Genomic DNA, 15,998 nt, shown 5'->3' on the forward strand with positions numbered 1-15,998 from the left:
CAAGAGAAGAACAAAATACAAGAGAGAGCCAAATTCAAGATCCGATCATTTCGAGATGCCTGGACACACCGCGTTTGAAAGACTGGAGATCATAGGAAGCAGGATATACAGACAGAGGGAGACAGTTCCAGAGTTGACCTGTTGTTTAAATGAAGGACAGGGAGTAACAGTTAGCTCTTGCATTAGTGACTTGGACAGAAAAGAGATGAGAGTTTGCTGCTTGACAGGTGCTACACACCCGTCATAGAGGTGGAGGAATGCATGCAGACAGTTCAGAGGAGCAGCGACCATTGACGTAGCGATAGAAAAGAGATAAAGATGCAACAGTGCAGCAAAGAGACAGAGGTTGAAGGGAGCCAGTAAGAGGAGGAGAGTTAATGAAACGAAAAGCCTTTGACTCCACCCTATTGAGAAGAGCTGTATGTGGAGAACCTCCCCACACATGCAAGTTGTACTCCACACAGGGGCAGATAAAACCCGTGTATAGAGTCAACCATTGTGCAGGGGTAAAAAAGGAATGGAGTCGGCTTAGCACACCTAAATCTCTTGGAAGCAGATTTTACAAGAGATGTTGTATGCTGATGATTTGGTGTTGATTGCAGAGAATGAAAGGGAGGCGGAGGAAAGGTTTAGGAAGTGGAGAGATGGTATGGGGCAAAAGGGTTTAAGGGTAAATGCATATAAAACAAAAGTGATGATATCTAGGGTTGGTGGCGGTACTGTCAAAGACGAGGGAGAGTGGCCATGTGCAGTTTGCCACAAGGGCGTGGGAAGTAATTCCATCTTGTGCGGTGTGTGTGATAAATGGGTGCATAAGAGATGTAGTGGTATCAGAGGTAGACTGCGAGATAATGCTGATTTTATGTGTACGGCGTGCCGGGGTGAGCAGGTGGAGATCGTCAGACGTGAAAGAATTGAACTTGCTGGTGAATCTCTTGAGTGTGTGGAAGAGTTTTGTTATTTAGGAGACATGTTGTGTGCTGGAGGTGGGGCTGGAGCTAGCTCTGTGGCTAGGGTGAGAAGTGGTTGGAAGAAGTTCAGGGAGCTCTTGCCTCTCCTGACATTGAGGGGGCTCTCCCTACGTGCTAAGGGGTCTTTGTATGCAGCGTGTGTTAGGAGTGTAATGCTGTATGGCAGTGAGACCTGGGCAGTGAAGGAGGAAGACATTCGCCGGCTCAGACGTACAGAAATGACAATGATTAGGTGGATGTGCAGTGCGTCCCTGCGTCCAAGGCCTGGAGGGGCTGGGTTTACAATGGAAGAGTTGAGAGGTAGGATGGGACTGGACTGTATTGGTGTTGTGATGAGGAGAGGTAGATTGAGGTGGTTTGGACATGTGGAGAGGATGGGGGATGATAGTTGGGTGAGGAAGGTGAGAAGTGTTAATATTGGGGGTGGGGTTATGAGGGGTAGACCGAGAAAGACATGGGACGAGGTCATTAAGTGTGACCTTAGGGTTAAGGGACTGAACAGGGAGGCTGCAATGGATCGTGCAGCATGGAAAGCCGCCATTAGGTGACCAAGGCCGACACATGCAAGCATGTTGGAGCCTTTAAAAACGAAAACGAAAACGTAATATGATCTTTCCAAGATACGTCCCGAGTGAATGAAACCCCAAGCATGTTCAAGGATCATGCAGGATTAAGCTGAGTATTATTAAACATTAGTGGGTACACCTATGGCAGCTTGAAACACATGGAAGGATTCAGTAAGCTGAAAGTAGAAGGAATGGTCTGGAAGGATGTAATGCATGCTGAAATAATAAACAAAAGTTTCCAGATGGTTTTCACTAAGGAAAGTGATTTTGTGGAAGGGGAGGGAGTGACTAGAAATTTAGTGTTAAAAGATATACAAGTGGATGTGCAGGAGGTGTATAAATTGCTGGAAACCCAAGATGTAAGGAAATCCCCAGGGCCTGATGTGATCTCTGATTGGATACTAAAGGAATAGAGAGAACAACTGGCAGATGAGATTCACAGTTTAATTGTGCCTTCTCTGAAAGAAGGGAAAGTACCTCGGGGATGGAAGAGGGCCAATGTGGCACCAATTTACAAAGGAGGGAATAAGTAAGAGTCCTTGGATTATAGACCAGTGTCCCTGACCAGCATGGTCACAGAATTGTGCGAGAGAATCTTGAAAGACAGGTGGATAAAATATCTGGAGGAGATGGACATTTTGGCGGAAAGTCAGTTTGGATTCAGAAATGGAAGGTCGTGTGTCTCTAATTTGTTGAGCTTCTACTCCAGGGCAATTGATGTGCTACAGGAGAGTGATAGTTGGGTGGACTCTGTGTACTTAGATCTGGAGAAAGCCCTTGACAAGGTACCCCTTAAGTGACTAATGTGGAAATTGGAGCACATAGGAGGACTGAAGGGGAACCTCTTGAAGTGGATGAGAAACTTCATGAGAGACTGATGGATGAGGACAGTAATAAAGGACAAGATGTCAGGGTGGAAGGAAGTAACAAGTGGAGTCCTTCAGGCCTCAGAGCTAGTGCCCGTAATGTTCCTGATTTACGTAAATGACATGGTGCATGGAATGAACAGTTATGCAAGTCTGTTTGTAGATGATGCAAAGATCATGAGGAGAACAGAAGTTGAAGAGGATTGTAAAACGCTGCAGGAAGATATGGACAGGATTTGCGTGTGGAACCGGGTATGGGAAATGAAAGTCAGTGCAAAAAAAAGTGCAAAGTATTGGAATTGGATAAAAGTACAAAGAGGCTATCACTGAATTACTCGATGGGAAAGGAACCAATCACAAAAGCGAGAGAAGAGAGGGACCTGGGAGTGTTGGTCTAGGATAACTTATCACCCCAAAAACATATTACCAAGATTGTCAGAGAGACATATAAGCTCTTGACAAACATATGAGTGGCATTTCAATACATGGATGAGGAGATGATGAAAAAATTGATAGCAACTGTGATTTGCCCCATGTTGGAATATGCGGCAGTGGTGTGGTCCCCACATAAAAAGAAAGATATAAACATTATTGAGAGAATACAAAAAGCAGCAACCAAGATGGTCCCCAACCTGACAGCTCTTTTATGCATGGAAAGACAAGAATAGCTGGGTCTGCCCTCCTTAGAAGAAAGAGAGGGGGCAACATAGTTACAGTGTCCAGGGCCATGATGGGTGTAGACAAAATTGACAGAGAAGACCTGTTTATATGGGATAGGATAGCAACGAGAGGACATGAGAAGAAATTGGAAAAGACAAGTTGCCTGGAGGATATCAAGAAATACAGTGTTCCTTATAGATGCATTAACCTTTGCAATAGCCTGGACAAAGAGATTGTTTGTCCAAAAACATAAATGAGTTTAAAGCAAAGTTTGACTGGTTGAGACAGAGAGACAAGACCCCACGAGCGTAGCTCATTGCCTGTATATCACAACTAGGTAAATACTCACATGCGCGTGCACACTCCTCCGCATCCTGCAGAATGCCGCATCAGTATCTGAGTGAGCAGCATCATGAGAGGAACCATAAATAGAGCATATATTGAGAAAAAGAGCCAGTTAGACTTATCTGTACAGGTATGGTATTATATACAGTGTTACTGCCAGACGACACTCTATATTCAACAATCATTTTTCTGTAAAAGCCACAACCTCTGGGAAATTACCAAACGGCATGGTATTCAGTTTTAACAAACTATCGGCTATAACATCAAGGGTATGGTACCAATTAGTTTGTCATATCAAGGGTATACTGTACTGTACCTCTCTGTTAACACTCTTTTTCCATTCTCCTTAACTGTGGCTTCTGCACCCTCATCCCACCATCTTTTACCTTATGTCTTGAAGGGTCGCGTGCCCATCCACACACTGAATCAGTACCTCTTGGGAGAGCTCTGTACTGGTTGTTAACACTTCTGTCAACATCTCCCTGTTCAGTCACAACTCTTCTCATCTAGCTATAGAAGGCATCCCTTACTGCTTGGTTTTTCAACTTCCATACATATTTTCTTCTTAGGTGCATAGGTCATCTTCACCAGCCGCTCCTTAAACATTCTGTCACATACCAGTAATTTGTGTTGCTGCACACACTCGTCGCTCCCTATAACTTTAATATCCCTCACCAGCCTCCTAGCAGCCCTCCTGATCAGGATGTAATCAACCTGGCCACTATTTCCCCCAGACTTATATCATCAACCTACTCTTTCTTTTCCTAAAATGTGAGTTGCACACAATCATGTTCATTGCCTCCCCAAATTTGAGTACGGTATCCTTTCCCTTTCCACATTCCTTGTATCATATGTGCATCCGCTATGTACTCCTTATACTTGAGCTGCTTCACCCACATGACCATTAAAGTACCCTCCCAAAACTACAGTCACATCATTCCCTTTACCACTTACTACACATATCAAGTCATCCCAGAATCTGCCTTTTTCTACATCATCCCAGAATCTGCCTTTTTCTACATCATCCAGACCAGCTTGTGGAGCATACACCGATATACCTGTAATTGAAATGATTTTACTGAACAATATTTTCACTGCTATAATCTTTTCATTCACACTCTTTACATTCATAACACATTGCACCGATATTTCCCCAAGCTGCACACCCACACCACCATATCTATTCACACTTCCTTGCGAAAATGGCCTATGGCATATCTACAGTGCTCGACAAAAGTATCGAGCACCTATGTCAGGGCGCGCGATACCTTTGGCGAAAAAAGAATCACCCCTTTTTTAGACTAAAAATTGAGCCAGAAGTTTGGGCTGCTAACATGACGTCACGGCAGCCTGAGGCCTTACTGCGCGCTGGTTGGCTGCCGCCTCAGTTGCCTATGGGCTGCGTGAGAGAGAGGAACTCCGCCGCTCCTCACTCTCTTCTTGCGCCATTTTTTACCTAGTGTCCCGCAGTGTTTTGGCTTTCGCCACTTTATTATGGCCCCTACCGTGAACTGTCGAGTGAAATCATATCACAGATCATTGCTCTAAAGGAGGCAGGCCACCCCACGAAGGAAATTAGTGATTTGGTTGGTGTGGCTCGATCGACAGTGCGGAGGTGATGTGCCCGTTTTCGAGTGGAAAATGGTGGTGACGTTCCCACAAAAGAAACCACTGTCTGGTAGGCCCAGGAAAACTTCCCCGAGGCCTGTTAATGTGTTAAAACATGCAGTGGAGTCTAATCCTCATGTGAGTGCAAGGAAAATTAAGGAGAGCAACCCGGAAGTGTTTGGTGAAGTTTCAGTGCGCACGGTTTCTCGAAGAGTCTATGAACATGGTTACACAAGCCACAGGCCTGTGAGAAAGCCTCTTACACATAACCAGTGACTTCGTAGGCTTGCATAAGCTAACAAGTACCTTAACTGGGGTGAGAACCAATGGTTTTCGGTGTTGTGGTCTGATGAGGCAACATTTACTGTTACCTGTAATTGAGGAGCGGCCGTGTACCGGGCAGAAGTAGTGACCTGCTTGACCCCCGTTACGTGGAGAGCACAGTTAAACACCCTGATTCACTTATGGTATGGGGTTGTTTCTCTGGGAAGGGTTTGGGGAAGCTTGTTGTGCTTCCCAAGAACTGCAGAGTGAATCAGGACATTTACCAGGAGCTTCTTTGTGATCATTTACCTGAGTCCTTCAAGCTCACAGGTGCATGAGTGTTTCAGCAGGACGGTGCACCTGCTCATAAATCCAAATTGGTCACCAGCTGGCTTCGTGACTGTGAGGTTTCCTTCATGAAAGACTGGCAAGGCAATAGCCCAGACCTCAACCTGATAGAAAACCTCTGGTACCTCGTAAAGAAGAATCTCCAAGGGAAGGACGTGAGCTCTCTGCCTAAGCTGGAAGCAGCCATTCATGAGTCCTGGGCAAGAATACCACCCCAGCACCTGAGGAACCTCGCCCTTTCACTTCCACTACGTCTCAGGTCCATGGAGAAGCGCAAAGGATACCCTACCAATCATTAAAGGTAAATATAATGCATTATTTAAATGTTTTTTCAGTGTTGAAAGGATTGTTTTGTAGGAGGAACGCAGGGCGCTTAATACTTTGGTTGAGCACTGTACAGTCCCTCCCGGCAGTGGTTCTGACTGATCAACCACTATATCTGATTTCTTGCACACAACCAGCATCCACCCACCTCCTACTCAGTGTCTCTGCTGCTTCCCCTGCTCTGCCCTTCAAGCTACCCACATTCCATGATGGCACTCTGAACCCCTTGGGTGCTTTACTTTCTTCAGGCCTGCTTTTATTGCATTTTCTCATTTTTTGTCATAAGTTGGCAAAATAAAGGATGAGACAGACTACAGGCCCCACCCACCCACATGGTCCCAAGTTCAGGTGTGGGAACTAGGACCCATAGCCCACCAGCTCTGGCAGTGTCCTCGGGACATCTTGCCAGGACAGCTACAGGGACAGCCTTCAAGGGCGCCTTGGCACTGTAACTGCCCAGCCATTATACTCCCGCTGATGGGACAGCCTCCTTGGGCTCTACTCTCAGGTTAGGACTCTTCTCTTTTGGGGGGAAACAGCAACCTGAAAACCACATTGCACTGTACCCTCTGGCACAGATCCAGGCTCCATCCCATCCCTGTGCCAAAAACTACACTGGTAGTGCCCATGCCATGCCTCCTTTCAGGTCTACCACTTGGTAGTGGGGCAGAGTTTTCTGACTGCATGCCCTTGCTGGCATCAACCCCTTTGACTTAGTGGGGTGCATTGTGTGGTATGTAAAGTGCGTGTAGAGTAGTGCATGAGATACTGTAGTTTGAGAAAAGTGTTTGGAAGAGTATGCTTGCCTACATTCTGATTTAGTGTCACTCTAAAAGGTCAGCAAAGGGGAATGGTCAGGATATCCTGACAGTTAGTGAAACAGGAGTTGCAACTCTCCCTGTCATCAGCATTCCTATCCCCTGTGGAAGCACTACCCTGTTCTGTTGGTGCTACAGCCTACTCCTTTGAATCACATTATTTCTTATTGTACCATATCTACTCAACATGCCTTCAATATTGTGATTCCATTTCCACTGCTCTTACTGTTGACTTTTTGCTCTCATGCATACCAAAAGTTTCACACCCATAAATTAATGTGGGCACTACCTCACCTTCATGCAGTCCTCTTGCAGTCTCCATAGTAAGACCTCTATTTAGTATCAAGGCCTTCATAGCACCAACCACCTTCCTTCCCTCTTCCACAGCATCACCATACATACTTTATTAATATGAAATGGTATATACTGGAAGAATAGTAAAGATTAATTTAAATAAAAAAGTTAACAGTATGGCACTCTGTTGTATTGTGTAGTCCAGGAGAGAGTGAGAGAGAGAGAGAGAGAGAGAAAATGCATGATGGACTAAGGTTTACAGATGGGGAATGTAGTACCATGTGTAGTTGTGGCACAGTTATCATGAAGGTAAGGAGGGAAGGAACTTGAGATGAAAGTAATTGTAGGATGTAGCAGTGGTCTGAATACTGGAATAGTTAAACTGGATGGGACAGGGACCATACAAGAAAGTGTGATACTCATTTATCAATATGTTGCCAGACGCCTTAATCCCATATGGGGTGGCCACAAACAAATCGCCCCCATGTCACCCTGTCCCCTACCATTTCACTGCCCTGCTCCCAGTTCACTCCCCCCTCTATCATATATCTCTCCACTCCATCCCTCCATCTCATCCTTGGCCTTCCGCTCCCTCTCTCCCCCTCCACCTCACTCGAATACACTCTCCTCATCAGTCTCTCACTCTCCATCCTCTCCACATGGCCAAACCACCTCAATGTGTTTCTCCTAACGCTTTCTATCACATCCATATCCACACCACAATGCTCCTTCACTTCCTTATTTGTCAGTCTGTCTCTCTATGTGACTCCACAGGCTCCTCTCGAATAACTCATTTCCACTGCTCTCACTCTTGACTTGTGTCCCTCCGACAACGTCCAAGCTTCAATTCCATGTGTTAGAGTTGGTATCACAATACTGTCTGTTTTTTTTTTGTTTTTTTTTTTTTTTTACACCAGATATCCCCGAAGGGCTAAGGCGTTGCTCCTGGGTAGAGGACTTTGGATTGGAGTGTGTAGCATTTTATGACTGGATGCCCTTCCTGATGTCTACCAATGACCCTTGGGTGGATTCGATCCTCCAACCCATCGGTCAGAGCGGAGTGCTCTAACCCACTGAGCCACGGCTGTCATGTAGTAACTTTCTCACTTCCATGCTTACTTCACTGTTTCTTATCACTGCCTTCAAGGAACCATCAACCTTTCTTCCTTGTCGTACCCTTTCAAGCACTTCATCCTCCAAGCTTCCATCCTTACTCATCACACTACCCAAGAACTTAAACGTATCCACATTTTCCATTTCCACATCATCCAACCTCACTGTACATTCACTGACTTCACCTCTCTCGAAAACCATAACTTTACTTTTCCCTACATTCACCTTTAGATTCTGTTTCTTACACACACTCCCAAACTCATCCACCAAGCCTTGCAGCTCCCCTTCCTGTTCACTTAACAAAACAGTATCATCTCCAAACAGCAGTACAGGGAGTTTCCAAACGCTGCCCTCTCTCATTAGGGCCACTCCCACATCCAGTGCCCTATCTTGTATCTCTTTTATAACCCCATCCATATACAGATTGAACAACCATGGAGACATGACACATCCCTGTTTCAACCCAACCTTCAAATAGAAAAACTCACTCAGTTCACTGTCCACACACACTGCAGCCTTAGCATCCCCATACATACTCTTCACAGCATTCAACAACTTCCTATCTACTCCATATATTGTTAATACTTTCCACAATCCTTGTCTATCCACCCTGTCATATGCTTTCTCCAGATCCATGAAGGCCGCATACAACTTTTTTCCCTTCTCTAGAAACTTTTCCACTAAAGATATAAGTATGAATATCTGATCTACACAACTTCTTCCCTTCCTAAAGCCTCCTTGTTCTTCTCCAACTAATTCTTCTGTTATTTCGCTAACTCTGTCAGTAAGTACTGTATCCTACTGTATACGGTACTTTTCCTATTACAGTAAGAAGACAAATGCCCCTATGATTACAACACACTTCTTTATCCCCTTTCCCTTTGTACAGGGGAATAATTATACCTGACTTCCAATCCTCCGGGACTCCATCTTCCTCCCAGGCCAATCTGCACATCTTGCACATCCATTCTACTACTATCTCCCCCCATGCTTCAGCATTTCATCACACACTCCATCAATTCCTGGGGCTTTCTCCATTTTGACTTTCTTCATTGCTTCCACAACTTCCATCCTACTGATTTCTTCCTGTCTTCTCACCTCCCTTCTTCTCCCAGCCATTCCACAGCCATTTATACTTGCATTACTTTCATTCTCTACCGATATGTTCAACAATTCATTAAAGTGTTCTCTCCATCTGCTCACTTTCAGTGAATTGTTATGGTGTTTACAACTTGAATTCTTGATATTTGTATATTTTCAGGTATAATAATGTACCTGATCATTCATAACTGATCATCATCATCATCTGGATCTCTTTTTCCCACTCAATGGCAGAGTTAGGAGTAGCGGCATCCAGACAGCCCAAGTTTACCCTGTTCAATGGACCACTGTCTCATTCACTCATCATTCAAGCCTATGGAATCCCCAACTCCATTCTGCTGTTTAATTATTTCTTGGTGATTTGAAAATATTTTAAAAATGTTAGGGGATTAGTTATCTGTCTTAGCTAAAACCAGGGGATTTTAATCACCACTCGGAACCTCATGAGGTCTGAGAGCTAAAGAAAGAAGCTTTTGTGGTATAAATATGAAAATAACCACCAGTGTAATAGGAATATTAACAGTGTTTCCCAGTGTGGGTGATAATTCAAGTTAGTTGTGCCTGAAGAGCTCTCTGAAATATTAAATTAGGGCTGATCTGGGACCTTGATTATTGGAATAATTCTGTGTGGAGATGTAGATATACCGTACTGTACTTTAAGAATTTTATGTACACATCTGTTTGTTCAGTACCCGTGGTTTTAAAGGATAGGATTTTTAGGTAATGATTCCTACAGTTAAGGTACTTTACTGACTGATTGTATTTCTGTTTCCTATCAGGAGACTTTCAGGTACTACAGAACGAACAGATGCAAGGAAATGAAAACATTTATGGACCATCAGCAAAAACTTGTCACTACTGCCAGAGAAAGCCAGGTAAACAGTGTTCATAACAGACAGCCTAATGTAAATGCTGGCAGTCTAAAGAGTAATGATTTGCATAAACAAATTATCAGTATTCAAAATATTTTAAGAGGACATTTTTTATCAGATCATAATGCATTAGCAAGTGGTAACAATGTATTGTACGGTGATGAGAGGAATCGTGTGCCATTGGATACTAACACAAAAGTGAATGCTGTGAAACCTTTTGACACGTATACAATTTGTAACGAGGATAACAGTGGGAAATGCATTTTCAAGCGCAGTGTGAGCTTATTAACATTAGAAAATACATCTTTACTTAAGGATGAAAATAATGTGAAGAAGCATGGGAATTTAGCTGGTATTGCTTTTGGCACAAAATTCAGCAGTTTAGAAAGTAACAGTATGGATATATTGCAGAATACATCCCAAGTTAATAACACTAATTTCAGTATTAATAAAAGGAACAAAAAAGGCACTGTTAGCTCTCCCAGATATGCAAGGTATATCAAGAACAGTGATTATTCTTCAAGTCCCAAATCAAAGCAACAGCACAAGAGAAGTAACAGTTCTCCTAAAACAAGGCAGGCAGCTGGTAGCCCTCGACGTCACCACAGGAGACGCCCAGGCCGAGGCAAGAGGCGGGATAGACGCATGAAGGGCCTCTCACTCTGGATTGACAGTAAGCAAGTCAAGACATTTAGTGGTGAGTAGATTTAAGGTTGTATAACACTGACTTGTTATCATTAGAGTTACAGCACAGATGTATCCTATACATTATGCTGTAATGAATTTCTCTCCTACAGTTCATGATATTGGAATGTTTGCAACTACTGTATATAATTTCTGTTCCAACAGTACAATCAGACTGCCCGGCATGGCATAAAATCATAAAATTCATAAAATTAGGCCCAAAATTGGTAACAAGCATTAAAAAAAAAGGTAATAAACTTAAAAATTAATTGTAAATGGTGTACAGCAGAAGTTCTGGTCATTCACTTTGTGGAGTTTGTTCAAAAGATGAACTGGAATACACGCTTCCTGCTTCATGTTGAGATGGCTGGACTCAGGGTCAATTTGCCATGTGAGAAGAAACTGATTTTTAATCTGGAAGATAGCTGCAGAACAAAACTTCTGCAGCTTCGATCCTGTTCACTTCATCGTGTTCATGATGAATTCAGGAAATTACTCACAAAGTTGGACATGAACATTGACCAGTTTGCCCATGGCATTCGTTCATTCTTTAACCCGTGGATTGCGAGCCACAGCTCAGGCTGGGTAGCATCGTGTTACGAACCACGGCTCAGGCTGTGCTATCCATACATCACAGCTAACTACTCCACCTCTGCACAAACTCACGCTTGGCGCTATCAAAGATAGAGAGAGAGAGAGAGAGAGTTTTTTTTTTTTTTTTTTTCAGATGATGCCCTAGATGTTTATCTTCAAGTTTATAATAAACAAAAACTTTTTTTTTTTTTTTTTTTTTTTTTTTCCACTACTCCTCTACGTAAACTTATGCATTGCCCTGTGCAAAGATGGAGAGAGAGAGAGAGATTATTTATTTTTTTTTTTTTTACCAGATGATCCCCTGGATGTTTATCTTCAAGTTTATAATAAACTAAAACTAAAAACTTTTTTTCTTCATTTTTTGTGCCCACGGGGTAGGATAAAAAAGGTACAGTAATTTCGCAATCCATAGGTTAAATTGTATACCGTAATGCCAGACGGGAAGATTACATATCTTTGGAAGAAGTCATTCAGTGTACAGCTTGGTATGCACTACGCCATGTGACCTCAAGGCGGTTAACTCTGAAACCAGTTGTATACTGAATCTTGGAGCAGCAGAAGATTCTACAGGAATGTTTTCTTTGTTCCTTGCCAAAGCAAAAGAATTTCGAGAGGGAGATTGAATCAACTGCAAGGTACAAATGAATTTCAGATATACAGAAAGCCGACCTTTCCCCAGTTTACCTCGCATTTGTTGCCTTCACTGCCCAGGATTTCGAAAGCTTCCCTTTGAAATTTCAGAAGAAGGAGCCCATGATCCATTTATTATATGATTGCATGGGCCAAACTACTGAGACAGCTGTTGACAAAATTTGTCCAAGAGAAGGTCCTCATGCACTCCCCAGGGTCACCTCAAAAGTTATATCAGTAGCCACTCTGGCTTTCCTAAATTGTACCAGACCTGAAAATCACAAGAGCCTAAAGGCTATAGACATTAGGACACATGCCAAGGCTGTTTTAATTCAGCAGGGCAGCAGTGAGAAAAGGTGACACAGCAGCTTCAGAGAGAACTGTTTGAAGTGTTACACAACTGCTGTATCTTACCTACAGGAAAATCTTCCATTTGATGTGCCTGTCATGAAGGAAGCCTATGGTCTACACCCAGAAAAGAGACTTGACTCATCTTCATTGGCAAGCATTTCTGAACTAACACTCATTATTACGGAAGTTCTCAGTACCGTACCCCTGGGCCTAAGAATGTTTTTCCTACCATGTTCCAGACAGATCCATCTACAGCACCAGAAGGCCTGTGTGATTTGGTGAGAAAGCAGTGGAAGTTTTATCAGACAAAACACATTCCACAGGAAATGTATATTAAAACAGTCACTCCCCAAACTTCTGCTAGGGTACAAGATTCAACAGGCAGCATGGACATGGAAAGTTTTGTCTTGGACTCCAGGAAGAGAGCCCATTTGAACACCACTTAAGGTGGATTGATCAGTACTGTACTGACATTGATTAGATGAAAGATGAACAGGGAAGAAAGAAATTCCCACAACTGTTTGCACTTGCCAAGTGTGTGTGGACTCATGGAAATGCTGTCCCTGAAAGTGGGTTTTCCATTAGCAAGTCTGTTCTTGGATTCCATGGTTAGAGCCATGGAAAAGAAACACTCATTGCCTTGTGAATTGTGAAAGATCATCTTCTGCATGCTGGTGGTGTAATGGGCATCTCAGTCACTTCAGATCTTTTGATAGCTGTGGGACACTCCTACTTGAAATACCAAACTGACCTTGAGACCAAGAGAGGGGCAAGGGAAGGAGCAACAAGAGAAAGAGGCAACAGAGAGCAAAAGGAAGTCAGAGGAGATTAAGAAAACAGAAGAAATAGAAACAGATCAAGTTGAAAAGATCTACATTCACAGTGGCTGATGCAGCAATTTCTGAGTGTAATCAGAAACTTCAAAATGCTCTTTGTCAACGTGTAATGTCAAGGACTGAATTGCAGAATGCGCAGGCACAAATTGACATGAGACTGGAGAGAAAACATTCTCTGGAGAAGGAAATCTCTGAGCTTAAGAAATGGAAAATTGACATTGTTAAGAAACAGAAGAAACAATGATTATTCATGCTTGGGAATCTAATAGTGTTCCAGATGTACTATTTGATGTTGCATCTGTAATGTAATAGACACAAAATGTTGTGCTCTTAGTTTCATAGTAAACTAAGGTGGTTTGCACTGAATATGTGCTTACTGTAAGTTTAGTTACTGTCCACACTGAAGGACATCTCAGCTAATTTGAGTTCAGTTATTATTGCAGAGCCAGTTCAGACAACTGATGTTTCAGTTTACACTAAAATAAATTGATTCATTATGTTTTTAGTTATGTTTTATGATGTACCACTTGATGATTCATGGTTAACTCATAAGAAAACATTGGAAAACTATAGTTATGAGCATTGAAAAAGCATAATTTTTAATTGTCAGTGTCATAATCATATAATTTGACTGAAAGAGAGCATGAAATCATAAATATAATTTCTAAAATGTGGCTGGGAGGTGTGTATAATGTACTGTACATCATGTAAAAAACTTTAGATGATTAGACATTTGTCAGTTGTCCTACTCAGTCAGTGTGTTTGCAACCTGATGATGGGAAGGCCCACTGTGCATGTAAACAGTTCAACACTACCTGCAGGGATGCTACATTGAGTTATGAACTAAATGGTGTCCTGAAATGCGGAAAAATCATTTACTACTTTGTATGGTAACCTTGTAACTAAGCCCTGGGGTGGGGAGAAAGAATATTGCTCCCTCCCCCCATATTTCTTGTATGCCTGACAGGAAAAAAGGGAGAGAGTGGTCCCCCACCCCCTCATGTTCCTGCAAGCCCAACATTAAAAAGGAGAGTGTGGTAGGGATTAGCATTCTCCCACCCTCTATTCTTACTTGTCGGTGATGGTACAGGGAACTATGGATCTGGTTCCATCCTCACCCCACGTGTGAGTGGGAAATAAAGGACAAAATATTGATTATGAACACCAGGTAGCATCCCACTGAATATATACACCTGTGGTAGAATGTACATAGAACATATACCGGGTAATAAAACGTATGGTACAGCATTCACATGTATATCAGTAATTTCATATGATTTTCCATGCAGGAGTCTTACGTACTTTTTTCCAGGAAGTAAAGTGGTCAATTAATAGTGGTCTCTACAATGCTGTTGCCATATGAACCCATGTGTGAATCAGGTATTTGCAGGAAGGCAAGCACCAGTGGTTGAAAAAAATATGTGAGGACTACATGATATTTTTGGCATTTAAGAATGTGGGAAAAGAGCTTAAAATAGGATTAAAAGGGAGAGATTACCAGTGTGAGAGGTTTTTGTATATATGTCATGCATTTCATGAAGAAGACAGCGAATTTGCCCTTTTCATGGACTAAGGAAGATTTTGCCCGCTTCAAGAACACTGCAGTTTTGCAAACAACCATAAAAGATGTATGGATAAGGTTAGAATTCAAAAGAGTGATGGAAATGGGAGTGAAGAATTAATTTGTTAAAATGGGAGTATGGATGAGGTATATGTGCAGGAGTAGGTGAGAATGAGAGGGCAAAAGAAGGAGTGTGTACAGTTGTGAGTAAAAGATGGAAGAAGAACATAAGAGAGTATGGATCAGTTGGGTCAAGGATTGTGTGGGTAAGATTGAAAGTTTGAACACAAATGTGGCCGATTGAGTGCGTGTATGCGCCAGCGCAAGATCGTGCAAGCAGAGTGAGAGAAGAGTTGTGGACAAATGTGGAAGTGTGCATGGAAAAGTTTGGAAGAAATGAGAGAGTGTTTTTGATCGGTGATATGAATGGTAAAGTAGGGACTGTGAAGGTGGATGGAATAGTTGGTGAGTGGGGTGTGCCTGCTGAGATAGATGAAAATGGCAGTGCTTTAATGGACATTTGTGCTGGGAGGGGGTTGTTGATAGCCAATACCCTCTTCAGGCATAAAATGATCCACAGGTATACATGGCGAGTGATGAGAAGAGTGGGTGGTGAACTGAATGAAAGGAAGGCAATGATTGATTATGTGTGTGTGGATGAAAGGATGCGAAGCTGTGTAATGGATGCAAGAGCTTATAGAGGTTGGGGGAGTGGACTTTCTGACCACTACTTGGTGGTGGCCAGAATTAGAATTCAAGTAAGATGGAGGAATAGAAGAAGGGAAGAACAGGAAGAATTTGCAAGGAGAGTGGAAAGGTTACAAGAGGATGAGAAAAAGGCAGAGTATAAGAGAGAAGTGGAGGAACAATTGGGCAAATATGAATTGGAGCAGATGGGGGACGTGGAAGGTGTGTGCAGGATATTCACAGAAGAAATATGTACAGCATGTGATGTGGAGTGTGGGATGAAGAGAAGACGGAGGGGTGTGCAAGGAACACCATGGTGGAATGAAGAGGTGAGATAGGCTGTGGCACAAAAGAAGAAAGCATACAATGAATGGATGAGAAATAGGGGCGTGGAAGAAGTTGAGAGGCGGAAGAGAGAGTTATATGTAGAAAGAATGAGAGAGGTAAAAAGATTAGCAAGGGAGAGTAAGAAGAGAGTGGATGAGGAACTTGGAAGGAATTTGAG

At 42.8% G+C, this 15,998-nt stretch overlaps 1 protein-coding gene across 1 annotated transcript in view; it reads left to right on the forward strand.

Annotated features, from left to right (window-relative positions):
* Nucleotides 1-15,998, forward strand: part of LOC145405085 (uncharacterized) — a 143,943-nt gene that overhangs the window by 24,397 nt on the left and 103,548 nt on the right. Inside the window, exon 4 of the mRNA XM_080276596.1 lies at nt 10,058-10,847. Coding sequence (XP_080132722.1) covers nt 10,058-10,847 — 790 coding nt within the window. The remainder of the gene's footprint in view (nt 1-10,057; nt 10,848-15,998) is intronic.

The sequence above is a fragment of the Coenobita brevimanus genome, chromosome 65 (genome assembly GCF_032717465.1).
Source record: "Coenobita brevimanus isolate Jiangsu-jjx chromosome 65, ASM3271746v2, whole genome shotgun sequence".
Lineage (NCBI taxonomy): Eukaryota > Metazoa > Arthropoda > Malacostraca > Decapoda > Coenobitidae > Coenobita > Coenobita brevimanus.